The sequence below is a fragment of the Takifugu rubripes genome, chromosome 12, assembly GCF_901000725.2.
Source record: "Takifugu rubripes chromosome 12, fTakRub1.2, whole genome shotgun sequence".
Lineage (NCBI taxonomy): Eukaryota > Metazoa > Chordata > Actinopteri > Tetraodontiformes > Tetraodontidae > Takifugu > Takifugu rubripes.
This window is the reverse complement of record NC_042296.1, coordinates 10,068,583-10,088,247: the sequence shown is the minus strand read 5'-3', so window position 1 is coordinate 10,088,247 and position 19,665 is coordinate 10,068,583. Positions and strand designations below refer to the sequence as shown.

The following is a 19,665-nucleotide window of genomic DNA, read 5'->3' as shown; positions in this document are numbered from 1 at the left end:
TGACTCGTATGCTGTCTGGGTTGGGAGACAGCCTTTTTAAAGACTATGCTTACTGTTACAGCCCAAGAAAACGCACCAAAAATGTTCTATAGTGCAGTTTCAGTGGCATTTACCTCCGATAATATGGAGCCGAGACAGAGGCTGGATGAAGAAACCCTTGTCTGGGCACAGAAAGTTAAGTCCTGAGTGGCAACGAGAAATCAAATGTCCAACTGGGTCACCCAAAGACAGGGAGGATGTCAAGGTCAAAGGAAGAAAGGTCATCAGTGAGACCAAGACAGAGATTCAGACTGTCAGACCACACAGCCCCAGAATCCTGCAACAGCAGCATCAGAAGACAATTTAAAGGAACTCCTCAGAGGAGACCCTGAGGAACCTCAGAGTCCGGGTTTGATGATGACCCTCCCCAGAATTAACTGTGCTAATTATTGAGCACTGGTTGGTCATCACGCCTGCCATCACCTCTGTCACACCATCGTCCCCCCTCACTCCCTCCATTCCTCCCTCTCTCATATTCAGAAGTGGGGAGGAGAGAGGAGGACAGAGCGTTACATAAGGAGCTCTTTTGTGCTGACGTCGTTTTCCCCACTGGTTCAATCTGAGAAGCACTCTACATTAAATTAGGTCACCGTCTTCTAAATTCACCTCTTTGTCTTTTCTCGTCCCTCCCTGTCGGCTTGTTCACTCTCTTTCTCTCCCTGACAGCTGGGAGAATGAGGAGGACCTGCAGTTGCGGTGATGCATCCAGGCCGACCGAAGGTCAACATTAGCATAAACAGACAAACACACTACGCACCTTAAATCATCTGATGCGTATACAACACAATCCATAACTAATCCTTCATGTTTATTTGCCTTTGGGGGGTTAAGCTTGACTACCAACACTCCTGACACCCGGCGGCATTTTCAGACATGTGCACATTAAAATCAGTTGGAACATGAAGGACGCTGAGCAGTGCAAAAAAATGCCTGGTGAGTCATCTTACTGCATGAGAAGATCTCTGCTGAGAAGTTTTTACTGTCACACTACAGCGTCATATTTCTGCCAGACCTTGGAAAAAATAAAGCTGTATTGTGTTTGGAAGTTGAATTATGATCTTTTTTACGCTCTTTGGGATAAAAACTTCACAACAAATGCACAAGCAAGTGCGAATGACTTAAAAAGACTAAAGAAAGAATCCCCTGAAGGAGGAGGAGGGAAGACAGTTCTTTCACATCAAATGTTCATTGTTGTAATGGTGAACTCTGACCCCCGCCCTTTTAGGATGATGATGTGGCTGAAGGAGAGGGAGGTCAAGAGGTGATATAGCAGCGTCTGGAAGGAGTGCAGCACAGTTCTGGTTGCTCATCTGTATAAATGGCGAGGAAAGGATGGCTGTGCCAGCTTCACGCCCTCAACCCATTTGAATTCCAGATGTGGCTGCACCACAGGGTCAGGATGGCTGGATGTTCAAAAGCTTTCACACCGAGTAAAAAATGTATCATAAATGCTACATGGAAGCACGTTGGAAGAATTCTGTGGGTAGTGACGTGATGAATTCATCAAGGCTCCTCCTCCTGTCGTCAGCCTCGAACAGCTGCGCAACCCCCCCCCAATAACCAGCACATGATTCTGCCTGATTGGACTGTTTGTCTTCAATCTTCTGCCCCCCTCTGACATGATGACTGCTGCTCTGATTGCAAAGTGAAAATAAGATGTGATCAGTCACACGCTGGGCGGATTCAGGCAGATCCTGGAACATTGTGTAAACACAAGACGAGGCTAAATACAAAATGTCTCGCCTCAAGCGCAGTTCTGCTCAGCACCTCTTTCTGTAGGCAGGTTTCTGAATACACTAATGAGTAGATTAAAGGTTCATCATATGTGCATCACACTCGGAAGCCTTTCTTGACATCCTAATGAGGGGGGGACAAACCCAGAAAATCTTCCTTCAGTTGTCTCTTCTCAACCTCTCCCATCAGAGGAGAGCGTAGCATCAGTGGAAGGTAGCCTCCCCAATCTGACTGCTGCGCGTAGCCTATGGAGCATCATTAACCCCCCCTCCTTCCCCATTCTCTTATCATGTTTGTCCTTCCCTGCCTGGACATTAATGATACGTCAACGATGTTTGCTCGCACACAGACGGGCTACAGGGCTGCAACGCATCCTCTAATAGTCTCACTTCCTCTCATTGCAAATAACCTCCATCTTTGGGTCGCAGCGTCGCCATCATGTTTTGAAATGAGCAGCAGTTCAAGTGGGTTGATACATATGCATTAGCCATCTGCCGTGGACGTCAGCAACAGCACATCATCTCACAATCAGCCCTGGGATGATGGCCTTGTTTGTAAAGCTCACGTTGAGCTAAGATATCGCTTAAACATCTAAATGCACAGATGGATGGATGGATGGATGGATGGATGGATGGATGGAGTGCTACGTGCACAGTGAGGAGACCTCCACTCTTGTCTCTTATGTGCAAGTATCTCAGAGCTGCCCCCAGGCACATGACGCTCACCTCGGCTCTGGTTTGATTCATGCTCTGCTCGTCGCTCCCTTTAGCTCCTTTTTTTGTTTCTCTCCTTGAGCAACTTCGCAGGCTCACTTCAGCGGCTATTGTTTCATCTTTACAGCGTGATGTCATGACAAGTCTAGACCCATACGGCCTCTGCGAGCTGCCGGCGGGCACAGCACCGGCTCTCCTCGCCATCGATCTCCGCTCTGAACGGCAGCAACCGCGAACTCAGAAACAAGAGAAAAGGGAGGATGGATTAAACGGACGTGGGGATGAATTCTGAAAGCACGGATAGATGAAATGAGGGGAGCGAATGTGGAGAGAAACGAGGCACCAGAAAGAAGCCGGCGAGAGGACGGGAGGACACCGCAGGGCCATTTTTCAGCGGCAGGGACTCTGACCTTGGAGATCGATAGAGCCGACAGCCAATCGGTCAATATGCTCAATAACCATCTCTGCCATAGAGGGACAGAAAAGAAATGGAGAAGAAAAGATGAACTGGTCACAGCAGTCAATAAGGCAGAAAAACAAGCGGCATGTCGGCTCCGACACAAGACCAGTATAAATTACACAAAAACCAACAGGAGGGGAGAGGCCCGCTCACACCGTGAGATTTATGGCTGTGAGCTATACAAATAAAATTGACTTTACAAGATGAATAGAGATATAAAGACACTGTGGGTTAGATGAAATGTAATAGATTCATGGTGCACCAGAGCTCTTTAGAGCAAACAAAAAGTTCTTCAAAACGACAATTAAAACAGATGTAGTCGGACCCCCATAGCTTTATTGACAGCTTGAGCTTTAACAATGAACAATGTAGCACAAAACAGTCCAAACCCTTGGCGTGGGTGGGTTTGTCATTTGTTAACGCCGATATGAATCACATTTATGTCGTTGGCGGTCGTGACATCTGTGCAAGTGATAAAAGGACTCATGGACAAACAAGTGGTGAGATTATAGAAGAGCTCAGCTCTGAAATGGTGCCATCCTACCAGTTTCAGACAACTGTTTAATAATCCAAGTGTGCATCTGGTGATATTAGATTCATATCAGTTTGGAGCCCAACAGGACAACTGATATTGGGCCTGAAGACGAGACTTACTGCAGCTAAACCGCACATTCAGAAACAAGCCAAACAAAACAGCAATTAGTGAAGAGGCAGCGTTCTCTTCGTGGTGGGACACAAATGGGTGCAGCCTGGGGAGGACGCCTCTTTGGAAAATTCACCATTGTTAATTAGCAAACCAAGCCAATAAATAAATAATGTGGAGTGAAGCAGCAACCGGTGGGTCAGTAATTAGCACAATCAAAGAGAAGCAACATCTCTGCTGCTGATCAACGCCCACAGAGGTCGTTTTGAACATGCGGAAGAGATGAGCACAAATCGGGGCTGAGACCGATTCTTTTTATTTATTTTTTTTCTTTTTTAATGATCCGCTTAAAGGGCACAGCCTCCTCATCTGTACTACTGGCTGCTGAGCCTGAGCATCCCCCTCCTCCTCCTCCTCCTCCTCCTCTTCCTGCAAGCAGCCTTTATCCTCCCTTCATTCTTTCCCACCCAATTGTTTATTTGCTTATCACTGGGTGGATAATAGAACAGAATTAATCTGCTAATTCCTCAATTTTGAGGAGACAAATTCTACTGTTTATGCAAATGAGCGGAAACAGCGAGCCTGTACAATACAGGCTCCAGCGGCCGACTGGAGGATTTAATTATCGGGCTAATTACTTGTTTTCTGCTAACAGTTAACCACAGGGCCGCTGCTAGCATGCTTCCTTGGGTGATAATGCCTGCAGTGGCCACGGGAGGGACCAAACGGTGCGGGAGCGCCACGGGAGACAGGGCTGTATTTTCTCAGCAGGACATTTTATATTTTCAGTTTGCTGTCTGTCAGAGCAGGACTTCACCAAAATGTCTGTGTGACAACAGGCCTTTTTGATTCTTGGAACAATCTGTGGCCTTTCAGCCACACAGGATGGGTTCTGCTGGACCACAGGGCATTACTTCACCATCCCAGACTGGCCGTACTCGATTTTTTGTCTAAACATTTGTAAAAGGTACCGTTTCTTTCCCCCCATCTCCTCTCTCTCTAGCCATCGGCAGGAGGGTCCCCCTACATGAACCTGGTCCTGCTCATGGTTTCCTCCTGTTAAATGGGAGCCACTGTTGCTTGTTGGGGTTCAGGCCCTCGGATTCTGTAGAGCAGCTAGAGACAATTTGGCTTGTAACAGACACTATACAAATAAATGACCGAATAAGTTATTAACCCACAAATTAAGGCGTTTTGTGTATATGCACTATATAATAATTTGTGTTGTTACCATGTAATTAATGCACTACCACCTTTTTTCTTAATCACATGAACACTTAATCATTGTTACTACACATCAGCGATCTGTTAAAGCGCACCCACGCCGCCTGACATCCTGCTTGCTGCCAGGTTGTGTGCACATCTTGGTGACAGATTCTGTGTTAATTTCAAGCAAAGCTGATACCATCAAAACAGACGCGCAGCGAGCGAGCGGAAGAACATGGTGAGCAATAAAAACCGCAGATGGGGCCCAGGTAATTAAAGCATCCAGCCCTCAATAATCACACAGGTAACACACAACAAGGTTAAGATGTTAGCTGATGTTAGCTGGTTTCTAAAATGAGCCCAGACTATTAATGAGGAAAGATTTCAGCCCCCTGAAAAACACGCTCATTTTAAAAGAGGTGAAGCTCAGTTTATCACACAAATGTCCGTGGCTAAAGTCGTTAGGCAACATTCCCAGGTAATCCTTCCGCTTGATTTGTGCCGTTTCACAGACAATCCTTTAAATGTCACCTCAATATAAAGGCTGCAGTAGTGACGCCAGAGGTCTGCTGGTGATGCTGCCACTGGAAGCGAACCTTTGTTTGTTCCCAGCTCCAGTTGAGCCACCAGTTTGGTTTAGTGGAGCACAAAATTTAATTTGATATATTAGCTTCAAATGTTCCATCCAGAGTGACGTCATACGAAAAGGTGCAGCTCTCCAATAAATTGGTTTGATTGACAGATTTCCAAGGATGAATGAAAGGTCACCTGCTTTGACCTCTAAAATCTGTTCTGACACCTTGGACTGACCCATGGGGCCCACAACAGAGCTCAAAAGGCCAAGTCCCAAGAGGGTTCGGCCCATCAAATGAGGGGTTGCACTAAAGAACGCTTACAGGAGCCCATTGGAGATGAATGCAGGGGGATTGGGTCAAATGTAGCCTGTGGATGCTCATTTTCCAAGCCTGAAGGCCTGAGGCCATTTGTTGTGGTAGTAATTATTGATTAGGGAGTCTGGTCCTGTTTTAGCACCTCTGAGAGGATGGATTGGATGTTTACTGATGAGGCCTCGGAATACAGATGGATTACTCGAACTGTTTGGGTAAAAGGTGCTGTTCCACATTCAGGCTAGTTTTAAATGTGTCAAAGGTTACAGTCAGTATTGCAACGTGGTCAGCACTTAGCAACACTGAGAAGAAAGGATGGAGGGAGGAAGGATGTGAGGAGGTTATGGAGATTACGGAGAGGTTGGATAGGAAGAAGACCACAGCCCGTCAGAGGGACAAATGCATCGCTGATGAAATCCAAATAACTTTCGCCCTCCTGGTAATGAAACCTGGGTGGGGGGAGGAGGAAGAGCAAAAGAACATGTGTGGGGTAAAAAGTGAGGTGAGCTCATTAACGACACAGGTGAATCGAGGGGAAAGACAGGTGGGCTGGTGGCAGGTGGAAATGGTGGAATTCAGAGACAAACAACAGAGATGAGAACAAAAAAAAGGAGCGGGCCTCATCTCCGTGCACTCCGATAGCATACACATTTGAATTTAGGGCCCGTCTTTTATGGAAGCGCTATAAATGGGGATGAGGTGCAAACAGCAGGCAATTTTACTGCAACACCAACCACAATGTCTGATTGAGAGCAAATTAAAATGCAAATGCAACGCTTCAATTTTTGCCAGATTTCACCTGCAAGATAAGCAAAGGACCTCTATTCCCCTCCCAACGTCTGTGTGTGTGTGCGTGTGTGTGTGTGTGCGTGTGCGCAAGTGTGTGTTTATGGACAAGTGTGCATATTTGTTTGTCAAGTTGGAAATGAGAGGAGACAGTTGGGAGACTGAAGGTGAGGCTGTACAAACAGATTCGATTTTGACTCGTTCTGACTGAGCTGCATTTCAATCATCATCTTTGCTCTTTTTCCTCCCTCGTTCTTGCTCGTTGCCAAAAGGCTGCAAAAATTCATAATAGTAGCAATTAAAACAGTAACAAGCACTCACAGATTAGTGATCTAGAGGGCTACAAATGTCTCCTTTGTCTGAACGCTGATGTCCTGCCTCTGGGACTTTTAATCACACCAGTGTCACAAACATTCTGGAAGCCCTAAAATCACTTTTAAGAATTTACTCTTAACCCGTTGAGACATAACTGACATATACTAAACAAGCCTGGTATGGTGGTCATGTGACTGGACAGGAAGTGACCTTCAAAAGTGTCGGAAGCAGCGGCAGGGCATCTTCATAAAGATGATATAAAATAGATAGAACTGTCATCTTTGCTTATTAGTGAATAGTTTCCAGTCCTCGATGCAGGTCTGATCTTCACGTGTCACTTGCTATAAAATGATAATCACGGAGGCAAATCAGAGGGATTTTACGCTCTCACAAGCGGTCATAAAGCAGCTTTTACGAGCGCGGCGGCTCCCACTGCTGACAGATTCGGCTTTGGCCCGTTAATTGCAACACAACAGCTCCTTCACAATGTGAATTCAAATCTCTCCAAGTCACGGTGAGGAAACATATTTGACTGCTGTGGTCACATGTTCTCAGCGAGCAGAAGGTCAGGAGGTGAAGCCAACACTGACGTCACGGTGACCGAGGGCCTCCATGAGTAAATGAGACGCTCCCGTTATTTCCAGAAACTCAATACAGCTCAATACAGTAAACTATACAGCCGAGTCCAAACATTCCAGAGCGCCTCAAACCTCAAAGCTTCTCTCCTTGTGCATGATGTCATCAGTCCTTCAGTCATCACACTCAACACAGATTACCAAACCACTGTTTTCATTTTAGACCGTTTGAATATATTTCTAATAACCGCTTGTGCTTTTTTATTATGTACAAGCATCACAAGTGAAGAGTCGAAAGCTTTGCCTGATTAAAAAGTGCCTCGTCCTCATGAATCAATGATCGGCTGAGTGCATTCTCAGGTAATCCCCAGTAAAATGATAAATGCTGAAGTACTGTGGCCTCCTCCCATTTGAGCTTTTAGTCTTATTGTATGTGATTTTCTGTCAGGCTGCAAAGAAGGACAGAGCTAATAACTGGATGTCTTTCCTATGAGCCGAGCGAGGAGGTCAGAAGAGGTGCTCGCTGTGGGTCCTTCATTTGGTACGCTTCTAATCAAAGTCTTCTTCTGTTGAAGAGGCTTAATGGACTGTTAGAGTGGAGGAGTTCTTTAATTACAAACCTTGGCATGTACTTCTGAAAATAAAGCAACTATTAACGATAAGGTTGAATTGTGTATTCGATCCGGTATATTCATTCGTGGTGCACACCAGGATGAGTGGCAGCACCAGCTCGGAGTCATGGAGGTTTGATGGCTCTCAGCCAAACGGCAGCTTAAAGCTTCTCCGGACATCCCACAGCAGAATCGGAGAGCTGCCGTTTGTCTTTAAAGGAAAACACTCTTAGACATCTCAGCTTGATTAAGGGAGTGCGGCTAATTAACTGGATCTAGGATTGGGAAGCTCAGTCTGATCAGCGCTGTTACGCTGCGTCACTAATAACACGAGTCTGAGTGACACGTGTCAACAAACGCAGCTAAGGATTTTACTGCACCCTCACTTTACTGCGGGTTTCTCCCACTTTCACTTTCATTTGGCGGACCGGCGACCAGTTTGCATGCAGATGTGGATCTGCACAGACATAGCCAATCTTCATTGAATGCTTTAGTGACGCGTAGTGATTTAGTGGCAGGCTCTTTCAAATGACCTTCCAGCAAAGTCCATTAGGTAACCTCCAATCCAAACACAGCGGCGACACCAGAGAGGCAGGTAATTCGGCATTAACTGGAGCCACTCGATCACTGAAACGCTGCCAACTTCAATCGTGCGACTTTGATGAAGGAATTGAGGGAGAATTGGTGAAAGAAAGGAGGAGACAGATGGAAAGAGCATTTGAGACAGTAACGGAGTGAGTGAGGGAGAAAAAGGGATGAGTGGCAGAGAGCACTTTATTCCGCCACTTCCGACGCAAAACTATCCCTTCCCATCTGTCCTGGAGAGTGAATCCCTCTCGCCTCGGCGCTGTACAGGAGGACCATCTGACCAGTCCAGCATGCACTGCCACAGAGATACACGCCCACAGAGAGCAGACTCCTGCACACGTGCACACACAGACTCCCTCTGAACACGTAAAAAGTAAACAACCCACACACACAACACACAATCCCTCTGTAATGTGTTCACTAACAAATTCTAGCATGGAAAATGGAGGCAGCAAAGAAAAAGGCATGGCCACATAAGGGGAATGAGATGAGCTTAGCTTAGCTCTCAGTTTAGCTGTAATAACCGTAGCCACAGGCTGGGCTGAGGGGAAGATTCTGAAAAACTGTGCAGTCATTTTTGGGCTTTAACTGCAGAAGGAAGGAAAATCTTTTCAATATTTTATATCACACACTGTTATCACAGCAGATAAAACTTGTGTCAAGACAAATTCTGCTGATGGTGACCCAATAATTGTGCGTGCATGAATATACTGTAGTTCCTTTGGAGAACGTGCAGATTCAGTCAAATGTTTTGACACCTGTTTTTAATATCAAAAATGCAAAAGACCGAGTCTTGTTTATCATGGATGAGGTTTTGTGCACGGCCCCGAAAGTTTGTTATCATCATGTAAGGAATCTTGAACCAGAGCAGAAACGGTTGCACGCCATGCAGATGCGGGTTGTTGCACCTTCTTTTGCAACATGGTTTGGTTTCGAGGGCTGCTGATGTTGCATCTTTATGCATTTTCTCAGCATAGAAACAGGCCTCTGCAGTATTCCTGGACTTCTGGCACCTGGGCTGCAGAACAAGCAAGATTCAGTTGGTTGCTCTCAGCATTTCTCTGCAGAAACACTTTTCTTTCCTTGACAAGAAACTGAAAATGACCGACCTGCTAGTCGCGATTACACAGCGTCTATGCGCAGAGTAATTAAATTAGGGTTCCTTGACATCTCACCATATTGACTTAGTGTGGACAGCACAGGAACAGACCACTGGGGCTCTTGCTGTCGTCCAGACAATCACCGGCTGCCTTCAGAGGTGACTGATTGATTGAAGCCACTCTCTTTGATTGGCCAGCTAGCTGACTGACCTCACAGCTAAGTGGCCCAAAGGCATCGCGCTCACTTGATTATCAGTTGAACAATTTTCTGATTGACTGACTTGTCGGTGGGCTGAACAGCTCCGTGGCCCTTTTCTTCTTCGGTGGCTAATTACCTGCCCGGTTGTTGGGTAAACTGAAAGACTGACAGGCTGGTGCCCTGATTGACTCAGTGAAGAATTGACTTTTTAATTTATACCTGTGAGGAAGCGGAGAATCATCAGGAACGCATCCCATTGAACGTCCCGCTTGATTGCAGATGAACAGAGACACAAAAACACTAAAAACGCACAACCTGATCAGAAACTTTCTTATGGAAAACAACATTAAACCAAAGGGCCCGGGTCCAAAACTTCAAGCAAAATATAGGAAATGACATAATTTAGATTTCTTTTTCATTGCTCATGTTTTGCTTTGGATGCATCAAATACACTCAACCCGTTTTACCACTTCATTTCATAATGAAACATTCACACACAAGTACTTTATTAGTTTGTTTTAAAATGGGAAAGTATTGCCCACTCGTTTTTCATCTCATAAAACCCTCTAAGAAAATTTACACTAGCAAAAAAAAAAAAGATCATTTTTTAAAACCCTTTTTAAACAGTAATGCAGTGATGGAGCCTAAGTGGCTTCTTAGTCACCAAATATGAATATGTGGCCCTCTAGGGGCCCCTTGTATAGTGTAAAATAGCATAAAGTATCCATCACGTCCCCTTGCAAATGGACAAAAAGCTTTGCAATGTCCTCTGGGGCACCATTATAGTGGACAGGATGGAATAATGTTCCATTTAAATGGCCAAAAACTGATGGGTGACCTTGATGATGCCCTTCTAGTGAATAATCTGACTAATAATCTGTGGCACGTGCATTTGCATGCAGTGACGCTACAATGCTGGCAACCTTAACACTTGATTTTACTGCATAAAACTAAAAACTGCCTGCTTTGCTAAACCAAAGCTATTCTCCCCTCCATCTTAAGCCATTGAACTCCCAGTTCCCATGTGCTTCTTCTGTTATAGTGATGTTGCCATGTTTCCCGTACTGGATATTTACCAGTGCCATCAGATGGCAGCTACAAGGTGCTGCACTACCTTCTTATCCTCTGATAAACTGACAAGGGCAGTTGTCATGCAGTAATGCTCCCCTACCTTAGCCACACTCCCCATCATATCCTCTGCTCCCACTCAGCTCAGTCACTTACACCCCTTCATTACGGCAGGTGTTCTCAGCGGGGGGGGTTCAGCATAACAGATACCCTGCTTGGCTATAGCTCGTTATTGCTGAGAGTGGATCACAAGGTGTGATGAGGTGTACAGAAGGTGGGGAGAGGCATCATAAAAGTGGCTGAGCTGGACCCAGACGATTTATGTATTTATTCGTCATGCAGGAAGCTGCATCTTAAAAGGTCAGGCAATTTAACAGGTCACCGACCAAACCCACACCGTGAGGGAGCGAGGAGATGAAGAGGACAGGAGGGGAGAGACAAGAGCTACACAGCTGGACACATGGCTGCGCATTCAAAGCTCACCTGTGAGGAGCGGGAAAAAAAAAACAGAAAATGCATCCGTGGTCGGTGTATGTGATGACTTCTGTTTGCACACCGGCTGTGGTTAATGAGTTTGAAAGGTCAAACGCCTCTCAGGAAGATTAATGGGGTTTCGGAGGCCCAGGGTAATGGTTTATGAGGCCCGGCAGGACACATTTGCAACGCGACTGTCATTACCACCACAGAGCAGAGATGGAAAGAGTGATCAGGAGATGGAGACGACAACGTCTGGAAGTGCTGGACAGCTAAAGGAGGGAGAAAACAGCAGCTACAGCAAGTCAACAAGCAGGGAGTGAGTTGTAAAAAAAAAACTAATAATTATGCTTAGCATTAATGAAGAAATGCATATTTTAATCCTTCAAATGAATATGTCTGATTTTTGAGGAAACAGAAGAACTCATTTTGTAAGCGGATGCTCCTTTCTTCACCCGTGCCAGTTGCCATGTTGGAGGGATGTCACGTTTCCTGTCTCTGACTTGATTGGATTTTAGTTACAAAAGCATTATTCCATTAAATGGTGCGTAAGGAGAAGCGTAACTTCTCGTGTATTTCATTCAGATGTATAAAACAATCAAACGAGGCAGTTTTAGCTGAGATCAACAAAGCTTGTGTTTCTTTACTTATTGTGTAGAGCGATTCTCAGATGTAGCTTACATACATCCTTCTGTGGTTTCATCAGTAAATTACATGACAACACATTTTTGCTCAGATCATCTCTCCGCGTCTGAATAGGTCACCATCATAAATTGGGCCGGGCTGAAGGCCTTGTCCTCGCCACAGCCGCCTGGGGCCGATTCAGTGAACGCATCTTTGCTGCATTGCAGTCCAGGAATCTCAAACCGGCACCTGAACGCAACACATGTGCCTGAATCAACTTTTAATTTAGAGTACAGACTTTATTCTATAGAGTTTAGTCTATTTTTATATGCTGCTGCTTCATTCGGGAGAGCCAAGTAAACATCTCAGGCTGCTTCCATCAAAGAACGGCACAATATCTCCATAACTCTGCCTCTGCATACAGAAAGGGCCATGAGTTACAGTGAAAAACACTGTAACATCTGACGCTTAAAGTAGACAGACTATTTACAGTGTCTGTCGGAGCACTTGAGAGAGAGTATATATGAAGAATTTGATTTAGAGGTGGAGGAAACAGCGAATTGCAAAATGTGCCTGTTTTACACCTCATAAAGTTCTTGTGGATCAGAGCTGGCCAAGACGGCCCGGCCAACATGAACACGTTAAGATTCAGCGTTCGTGGGCCTCATCCAATCCCAGTTTGACCGTTTCTGTGTGCTGCGAGTCTGAAACACTGGTCAGAAAATGGCAAAACTACGGAGGTTTCCAGTAACCCAATCAATACAGAAAACCTCCCAAAACTAAGTTTTCATCTTTAGAAACCATGAATCCATTGACCAAACGGCTACAACTGTGAAGCTGTGTATCTGTGCTAACCCAGCGTTCCCTCAACCGGGTCACAACCTCAATCACCTCCCACAACTCTAATAAGACAACCTGGGCCGGGATCAACTGAGGCTGATGGTCTTTGAGCAAAGAGCTGAAGGGCAGGGCAAAGCCAGGTCCACATTCAATTCTGGTTTGTATGTTTTGTCAATTTCTGCTCTGGGTTTTTTTTCAGATACCCCAGTTTCTTCCAGTAGGAACATTAGATGGACTGGAAACTCAATTACCCCAGGTGTGTGTGTGTGTGTGTGTGTGCTTGTGTGTGTTAGAATGGTGTCTCTGGCCATCTTCCTGTGTCAGAACCTGGAAGAATTAACCAGTTTCAAATGGTTATTAATTTCTCATTTGTTGTGTTTTCTATTTGCAAAAAAGGAAATGAGATTAAAAAAAAAAAACGTGGGATGGTGCTGGACTGACGGGTCCTCCGAGTTGCCAACTCAATTCCCCGACATGCCCGCCCACATCAGGTCCTGCATTAATGTGGTTTGTGTTTACTCTCAATGCAAAACACCCAGAGCGGAAATTGGCAGCAAAAGTGCGGCTCCAACTCTGCATAAACACACAAGAGTGACATTTGTCATCATTCAGACACCTGCAGGAACAAAGCTGGGCAAAAAAAACATTTATTAGATCCAAACAAAAACAATAAAAATGATTAAAGTGTGTGTGTGTGGGGGGGGGGGGGGGGGGGGGGGGGGGGGGCATATTACTTCTGGGCAGCAGAGGATACTTTTAAGCTCATGTTAATATTCAAATGGATGTTTTTTATTTGTGGTTCTGTCAAGAACCTTTGAAGAACCTTTATAGCGTTTGCCCTTGAGATGTTTACATCCAGCGCTGCCATGAAATCACGTGCGCGTTTGCCAGAGCCCCTCCAGCTTTATGCTCCACTCTGGTCTCCAAGTCTTCTCTCCGCCTCACGTGTTCATATTTAATGAACGTTTTTGCTCAGGCTCATAGTTTCATGCAGGATGAATTCATTGCAAATCCAGCGTGAAGCAGCAGCTGGAGTCTTTCAGAGCTAAACTAATTACTCTATTTGTAATTCCAACAATTTAGCGACTGAAATTCAAGCTTAATATTGACATTTTTGCAGAAGTAACACATTTTTTTATTTAAAATGCTATGGATAACTCTAGATGAACTTGTTGAATTGGACCTGATCGGCGGCTGCTGGATTCGTCTGCTGCACAAATTAAGAACATCTCACCCTGTTGCAATATCCAAACTAGAGGAGAGACCTTACCCATGATGCACCTGAACCACTGACAAAAAGCAGTTTGCTTATGCTGATGTTGCTGAATGTAAAGCAGTACACCACGAAGGAAACATCACTTTGAGGGGGGATAGGGGCTTTTAAATTGGATACATACAGGTGCAACCACGCCTCCCCCCCCCCAACACACACTCTCAAACACACACACACACAGTTGTTTCAGCTGTGGTTCAGCAGTGAAACAATGTGCAGCTATTTGCCGTTACTTCATCTTTCTCACTCTGCTGCACAGACACTTTCTTTATTGTCCAACATGGATAAAACACACACACACACACACACTCTCTCTCTCTCTCTCTCACACACACACACACACACACACACACACACACACACACACACACCTACTCGATGCCATAGAGTCTCCTCCTGCGTAGAATGAGGTAACCCTGTGGGGACCCAATAGACACACCTCCTCGCACACTATTTATCCGTCGATGCGCCGAGCGTGGTGTAAAAAAAGCGGCTGTGGCTGCATTGTCTCGTTACTGGACCACTTGGTGTATCTGATTATGTGTTACATACAGGAGCCGCGCAACAAAGCAGTCGTGACAGCTTACAAATCCCTCATCACCTGCTCCCAAACACACGCCTTTAACACTTTCAATTTTCTTCCTGTCACACTGTCGCTCACTGCTCCTCCCTGATTTGTCACCTTTCAACCCGACACGCCTCTCCTGCTCCTCCCGCCGCTTGTATTTCGCGTTTTTTTTAAACTTTTATGTCCTTCTCTGCTCCCTTACGTCGTGCAGCTGAGTGTCAAGGCGAGAATGTCGCCGTGCGACACCTGCCATATCCACAAATCACTGTGACCTTTCACGCACGCCTGGTGTCACCTTCATGGCTCCGGCATACGTGGGTCCAAGGCTATGCGCGGAACGGCACACCGAGCAGCAGTGAAGCAGAAATAAGCCTACATCAATCACAAACAATTAGTCCCAATAGGTGCCCGGGAGGCCTCCAGTCAGGCAAGAGCTAGTGAATTCAATAGTGGTCAATTAGATTGTTTCACGCGAGCACAACTTCAAATTATATATTGGAGTAATCACATGACTTCTGTCTGGAGTTTAATAGCAATAGTTTGCTTATGATGCGTGGCACCCTGCAGGAAATAGAAAAAAAAAAAGCATTATTTTTAGGCTTCATCACTAGAGAACTGCAACAATAGATGTACACAAAAGGCTTTCTTATAATTCTTAGATAAGAATCTCAGTGTATTCCAGCATCAAGCCCCAATCAGCTGATAGGACTGAAACAGGACTTTTCTCAGTATGCTGATGTCATCCCACCATTTCATACTGGGTCTGTAATGCAGGAATTATGCTTTTATATATTATATTTCAGCTTGAAGAAAAGGTGCAAATCTGATTTCTTTTTATTCAGAAAAAATGAAATAAACCTTCGGCTTAATAAAAATGCTTTCATCCACAGGTAAAATGAGGGATCTCACATCCGGCAGAAACTTTATTACCTGCTAAACTACAGGTTTGACCAGCAGTTGTTTTTCCCCCATATGATTTATCAACCTGATTCGTTCTGTTTCTCCTCTCTCCCTCTCTGGGGGACCTCCAGGGGCTCCACCACAGGAGGGTCCTGGGGGAACCTTCTTGTCTCTGTCCCTGAGCTGCAGCTACAGAAGCCCAGTGTGCTTATCCAGTCGAATAAACTTCAATTATTCACTTCTACCATATAGAATAAAATGTCAGCTCATGTAGACCAAGGTTAAACCTAAAAGAACCCTATTAGAGACTTGTAACAATGCCCTTGAAGGCCCTTGAGTTGTTTTTATTTCAATCAAGAGACGTTCAGACATCCCCCATCGGCAAAAAAGGCTCTTGTTAGATATAAATCACTGTTGTGGAACGCTGACAATTTTGCCCAAGTGGCGTTTTGTTGTTTCAGATACATCAGTAGCAGAAGCAGGTGAAAGGAAGCCCGATGGAGGGAAACAGTTCTGTCTGAAGGCACGCAGGTTAGAACCCCTCACTACAAATTACATCAACGCTCTTTGCCGGGTGGTAATGACTCCAGTAAACGAGGATAAACAACGAGGGAGGTCAAAGAGTTCACAGATCAGGTGTTGAATAAAGTAATGATGGCTGTAGCTTCTGAGCTTAAAGCTCAACACTTTGATGGTTCTTCCTTTTATTATTCACCATTTAATTTTGCTGCTCCTAAAGCAGAAAAGGCCTGTAAAGCATCAGTGGCAGGACCATCGTACGGTCCACCCGACCCAGCGGCTCAGAAAAACCATCACACAGTCCTGCACCCGGGCCGTCTATTGTTCTGCACCTACGGCTTCTCTTTCAGCGCGCCGCTGCAGAATGGATGCATGCAGAGGGTGGGAGGAGGAGGAGTGGAGAAGTAAATGAGATCCCAATGAGATGCCAAGGTGTGTTAACGGTGAGGGATGAGAAAAGTGGCCTGAACCGGAGGGGGGAGGGGGGACTGGCTGGATTGACTGCATGTAGGGTGGAAGAATGGACACACAGTCATATTAGTCTTTGCCAAGTCAGCTTGGGATGGGGGAGGCGTGTAGAGATGGAGCAGAGGGGAGAAAGAGAAAGATATGCTAACAGAGGAAAAGGCAGCTGGCAGCCGATGAGAGCAAAGAATCATTAATGTGAGACTGATTAAAAGCTACTAAAGCATTTATAAAGAATAAAGTACATCCTGCAAATGGGAACACTCGGGAATAGTGATTAAAGAACATACAGATTTTCTTAATCATCCTTAGAATTATTATTTTCTTTTGCAGGATCGGGGAAACATTTTGCACTTAATTAGTAAGAATCGACGTGAAGGTGACAGCAAATTTCAAAGAGCACCGACGGCGTCCCGCGTTTCATTCGTCTCTCCAGACAGAGCGGGACCTCCGCCAGCAGCAGCCTTCGGGAACACGCTGCTTTCACAGCAATTAATCGCTGTCACAACATCAATTAAACAAAAGCGAGCATCCTAATGCGACTACCTGGCATTCCAGGGAAGCGAATCAATCTGGCAAAGAAGTTTGTGCGTGTGTTGAATGAATCCAACGCTCTGAAGTGTGGCTGCATGTGAACGAGAGTGTGCGGAGAAGGGGGGGGGGAATGTCACATCACGCGCGAGTGCGCGTTTCGTGAGGGAGTTGGCATGCAAGGGTGCGTGCATTCTGTCTAAAGTTGCGTGTGTGCCAGTTTAAATGACTTTTCTGGAGCACATATGCGCTCTGCTTACGCGTCAGCGTGGATCCAGACCCGCTCACGCACCCGGCGAAGCGCCTTCACAGGAGGAGCCGGAGGGTCTGAAGCCATTATGTTCGTTTCCACTTGACAGTCTCGGAGCTGATTAGAATCACCTTCCTGGCTTTCACCTGAGCCAGGTGGTCCGCAAGAGCGCGCACACACACACACACACACATACGCACACAAAAGCCGGAATGTGCGCGTAAAAGTACTTGGTACTCGGTGGTGCTGAGAAAGTGTTGGAGAGCAGCTGCACAGCCAACATCCCCTTTTAAACCCTGAGCAACCGTGTGCGGTTCTGTGTTTAATGAAAGGTTTTAATCAAATGGTGATACAGGCGTTCTAAATGTGAGACGATTTCTGGGAAATGGACTCTGCTGAATCGGATTAGCGGGTCACGCCGGGCAACAGAAAGCGTCGATTGCGTCCTGCGGCCGCGCCAAATTAGCGGCGGCGGCTCGGACTGAAAACAAAGAAACCAGTTGCACCAACGACGCAAACGCCCAGTTCTTTGTGACAAGCGACTCGCTCACTTTAATGGGAAGAGTTTTTCCCGTTCATGAATTGGGAAATTCCGGAGCAGAGGGGCACTTTTAAACTGGCTATCTAGAGCAAAACCAGAAAACAAAATCTGTCCTTTCCCCACCAGATGCAAATCGCATGCTGGAAAAAGAGTAAGTTTGAAATGTGACAATCGAGGCAAAGCTTAAATTTAGGGCGCGATTTCTAATAAAAGAAGATCGATTTTTAGAGGCTCAACATCAACGATGTTCTCTTTTTAGATTAAGTTATTACGAGATTAGTTCAACTTTCCAACTAGTGGCCTGTCCCGATCATCAGAAAGAACAAAGCACCTGCTTCCTCTCCCAGGACGAGCGCAGACGCGGCGGCAGAGTGGAGAGCATCTCTACCGCGGCGACGCACACTTTCAGGACCCAAAATCAGCTAAGAGCGAGCGGGGCTCCTCACATACCTTCCTCTGCGCAACAGTCTTCTTCTAGTTTCAGTAATAATATCCAAAGCAGCGGAAGCAGCCTTCTACGGGGATCCATGTTTCTCTGGCCAGCTCCGCGGGGCTCTTGTCATCGCTCTCCAGCCTGCGCGCAAGGCACCGCAGCAGAGACGCACTCCGTGTCTGAACGGAGGAGAAGCCGTCTGGGCAATCAGTGCGGGACGCGCGGCGCCGGCAGCACTATTTGATATCTCGGGGGGAGGTTTTGTGAGCACGATTGACAGCGGACGAGCGCAATGGAGTGGGCGGCGGAGCCGAGGATCGCGGAGCGCGGACCTATCACGGAGCAGCAGCTTGAAATCTCGGCGCGCAGGTGTTTCCACTCCACGGCCGAGAGCGAAGCGAGCAGCAGCACCTTCCTGACACACCCCCGGCTCTGGAGAATGTGGAGGAGGCTCCGTGAGTGAGGAGCTCGCTGTTTTAGATGCAGCGACTCCTCCATAAAGACACGCCAAAATAAGGAGGGTAACTTCCATGCTGAGCAACGCAAGTCACGTGTCCGACTATTAGCGGGAATCAGTTGACATCCTGCGTTTGCTCATGTTTTACAAACGTCCGCTACACAAAACGCAGACCTGCAGGGAACTTGCTCCATAAATATTTGCTGCACAATTTTCATTCCCTTGAGAACTGCACCAAGAGTCGAATCGTCTTCATCTTCTTCACAGTGTGTTTATTTCTTACTCCAGATGTGGCTGGACGCGGAAACACAGACATTTGTGAGCATATTCATGTCAGTCGGGACATTTAAATTCACCCAGAAGTTTAAAACCTTTATGTGTAATTACACGTTGGTGCTGCATGCATAAAACCTGGAGTTATTCAGCAGCAGAGGCTCATCAAATACATCTGCATGTCATGACTTTTGATAGTTCTCTTTTGACACCAGGTAAGATCACAACTGGGTTTTGGTTTTATCGACCCTTCCATTGGCAAAGCAATGCAATCCTTTAATAATCAGTCATTTGGATCAATCACTGTTGCACCGACATCAAGGCTAAAATGCAGCAGCAAAGTTGTTAATTACATTAAAGGTTCTGCACAGCTCTGCTGACTTAACACATCACTGAGCGCCTTTTCCAGTCTTCATTTCCTGCGATGGAGGCCTTTAAACAGCTCCCGCTGAACATTTTAAGATCAAATAGCACTTCTGCGGGCGTCTACATGTACTCTGATGCGTGCGGCGTAATTACATACACGTGATGGTGCATTTGTTGGCCCATGTTCTTAAGGCCGAGGCGATTATACAATTACATGATCAACGTAA

At 46.0% G+C, this 19,665-nt stretch overlaps 1 protein-coding gene across 3 annotated transcripts in view; it reads right to left on the bottom strand.

The window, feature by feature from the left end:
* LOC101064995 (ephrin type-A receptor 7) overlaps positions 1-18,752 on the bottom strand; it is a 102,632-nt gene extending 83,880 nt beyond the window's left edge. For 2 of the 3 annotated variants that reach the window (XM_029844923.1, XM_029844924.1), the window contains exon 1: positions 18,360-18,752. In XM_029844923.1, coding sequence (XP_029700783.1) covers positions 18,360-18,438 — 79 coding nt within the window. In that variant the 5' untranslated portion in view covers positions 18,439-18,752. The remainder of the gene's footprint in view (positions 1-18,359) is intronic. The other variant, XM_029844925.1, reaches the window with a different exon arrangement.
* Positions 18,753-19,665: the final 913 nt, after the last annotated feature.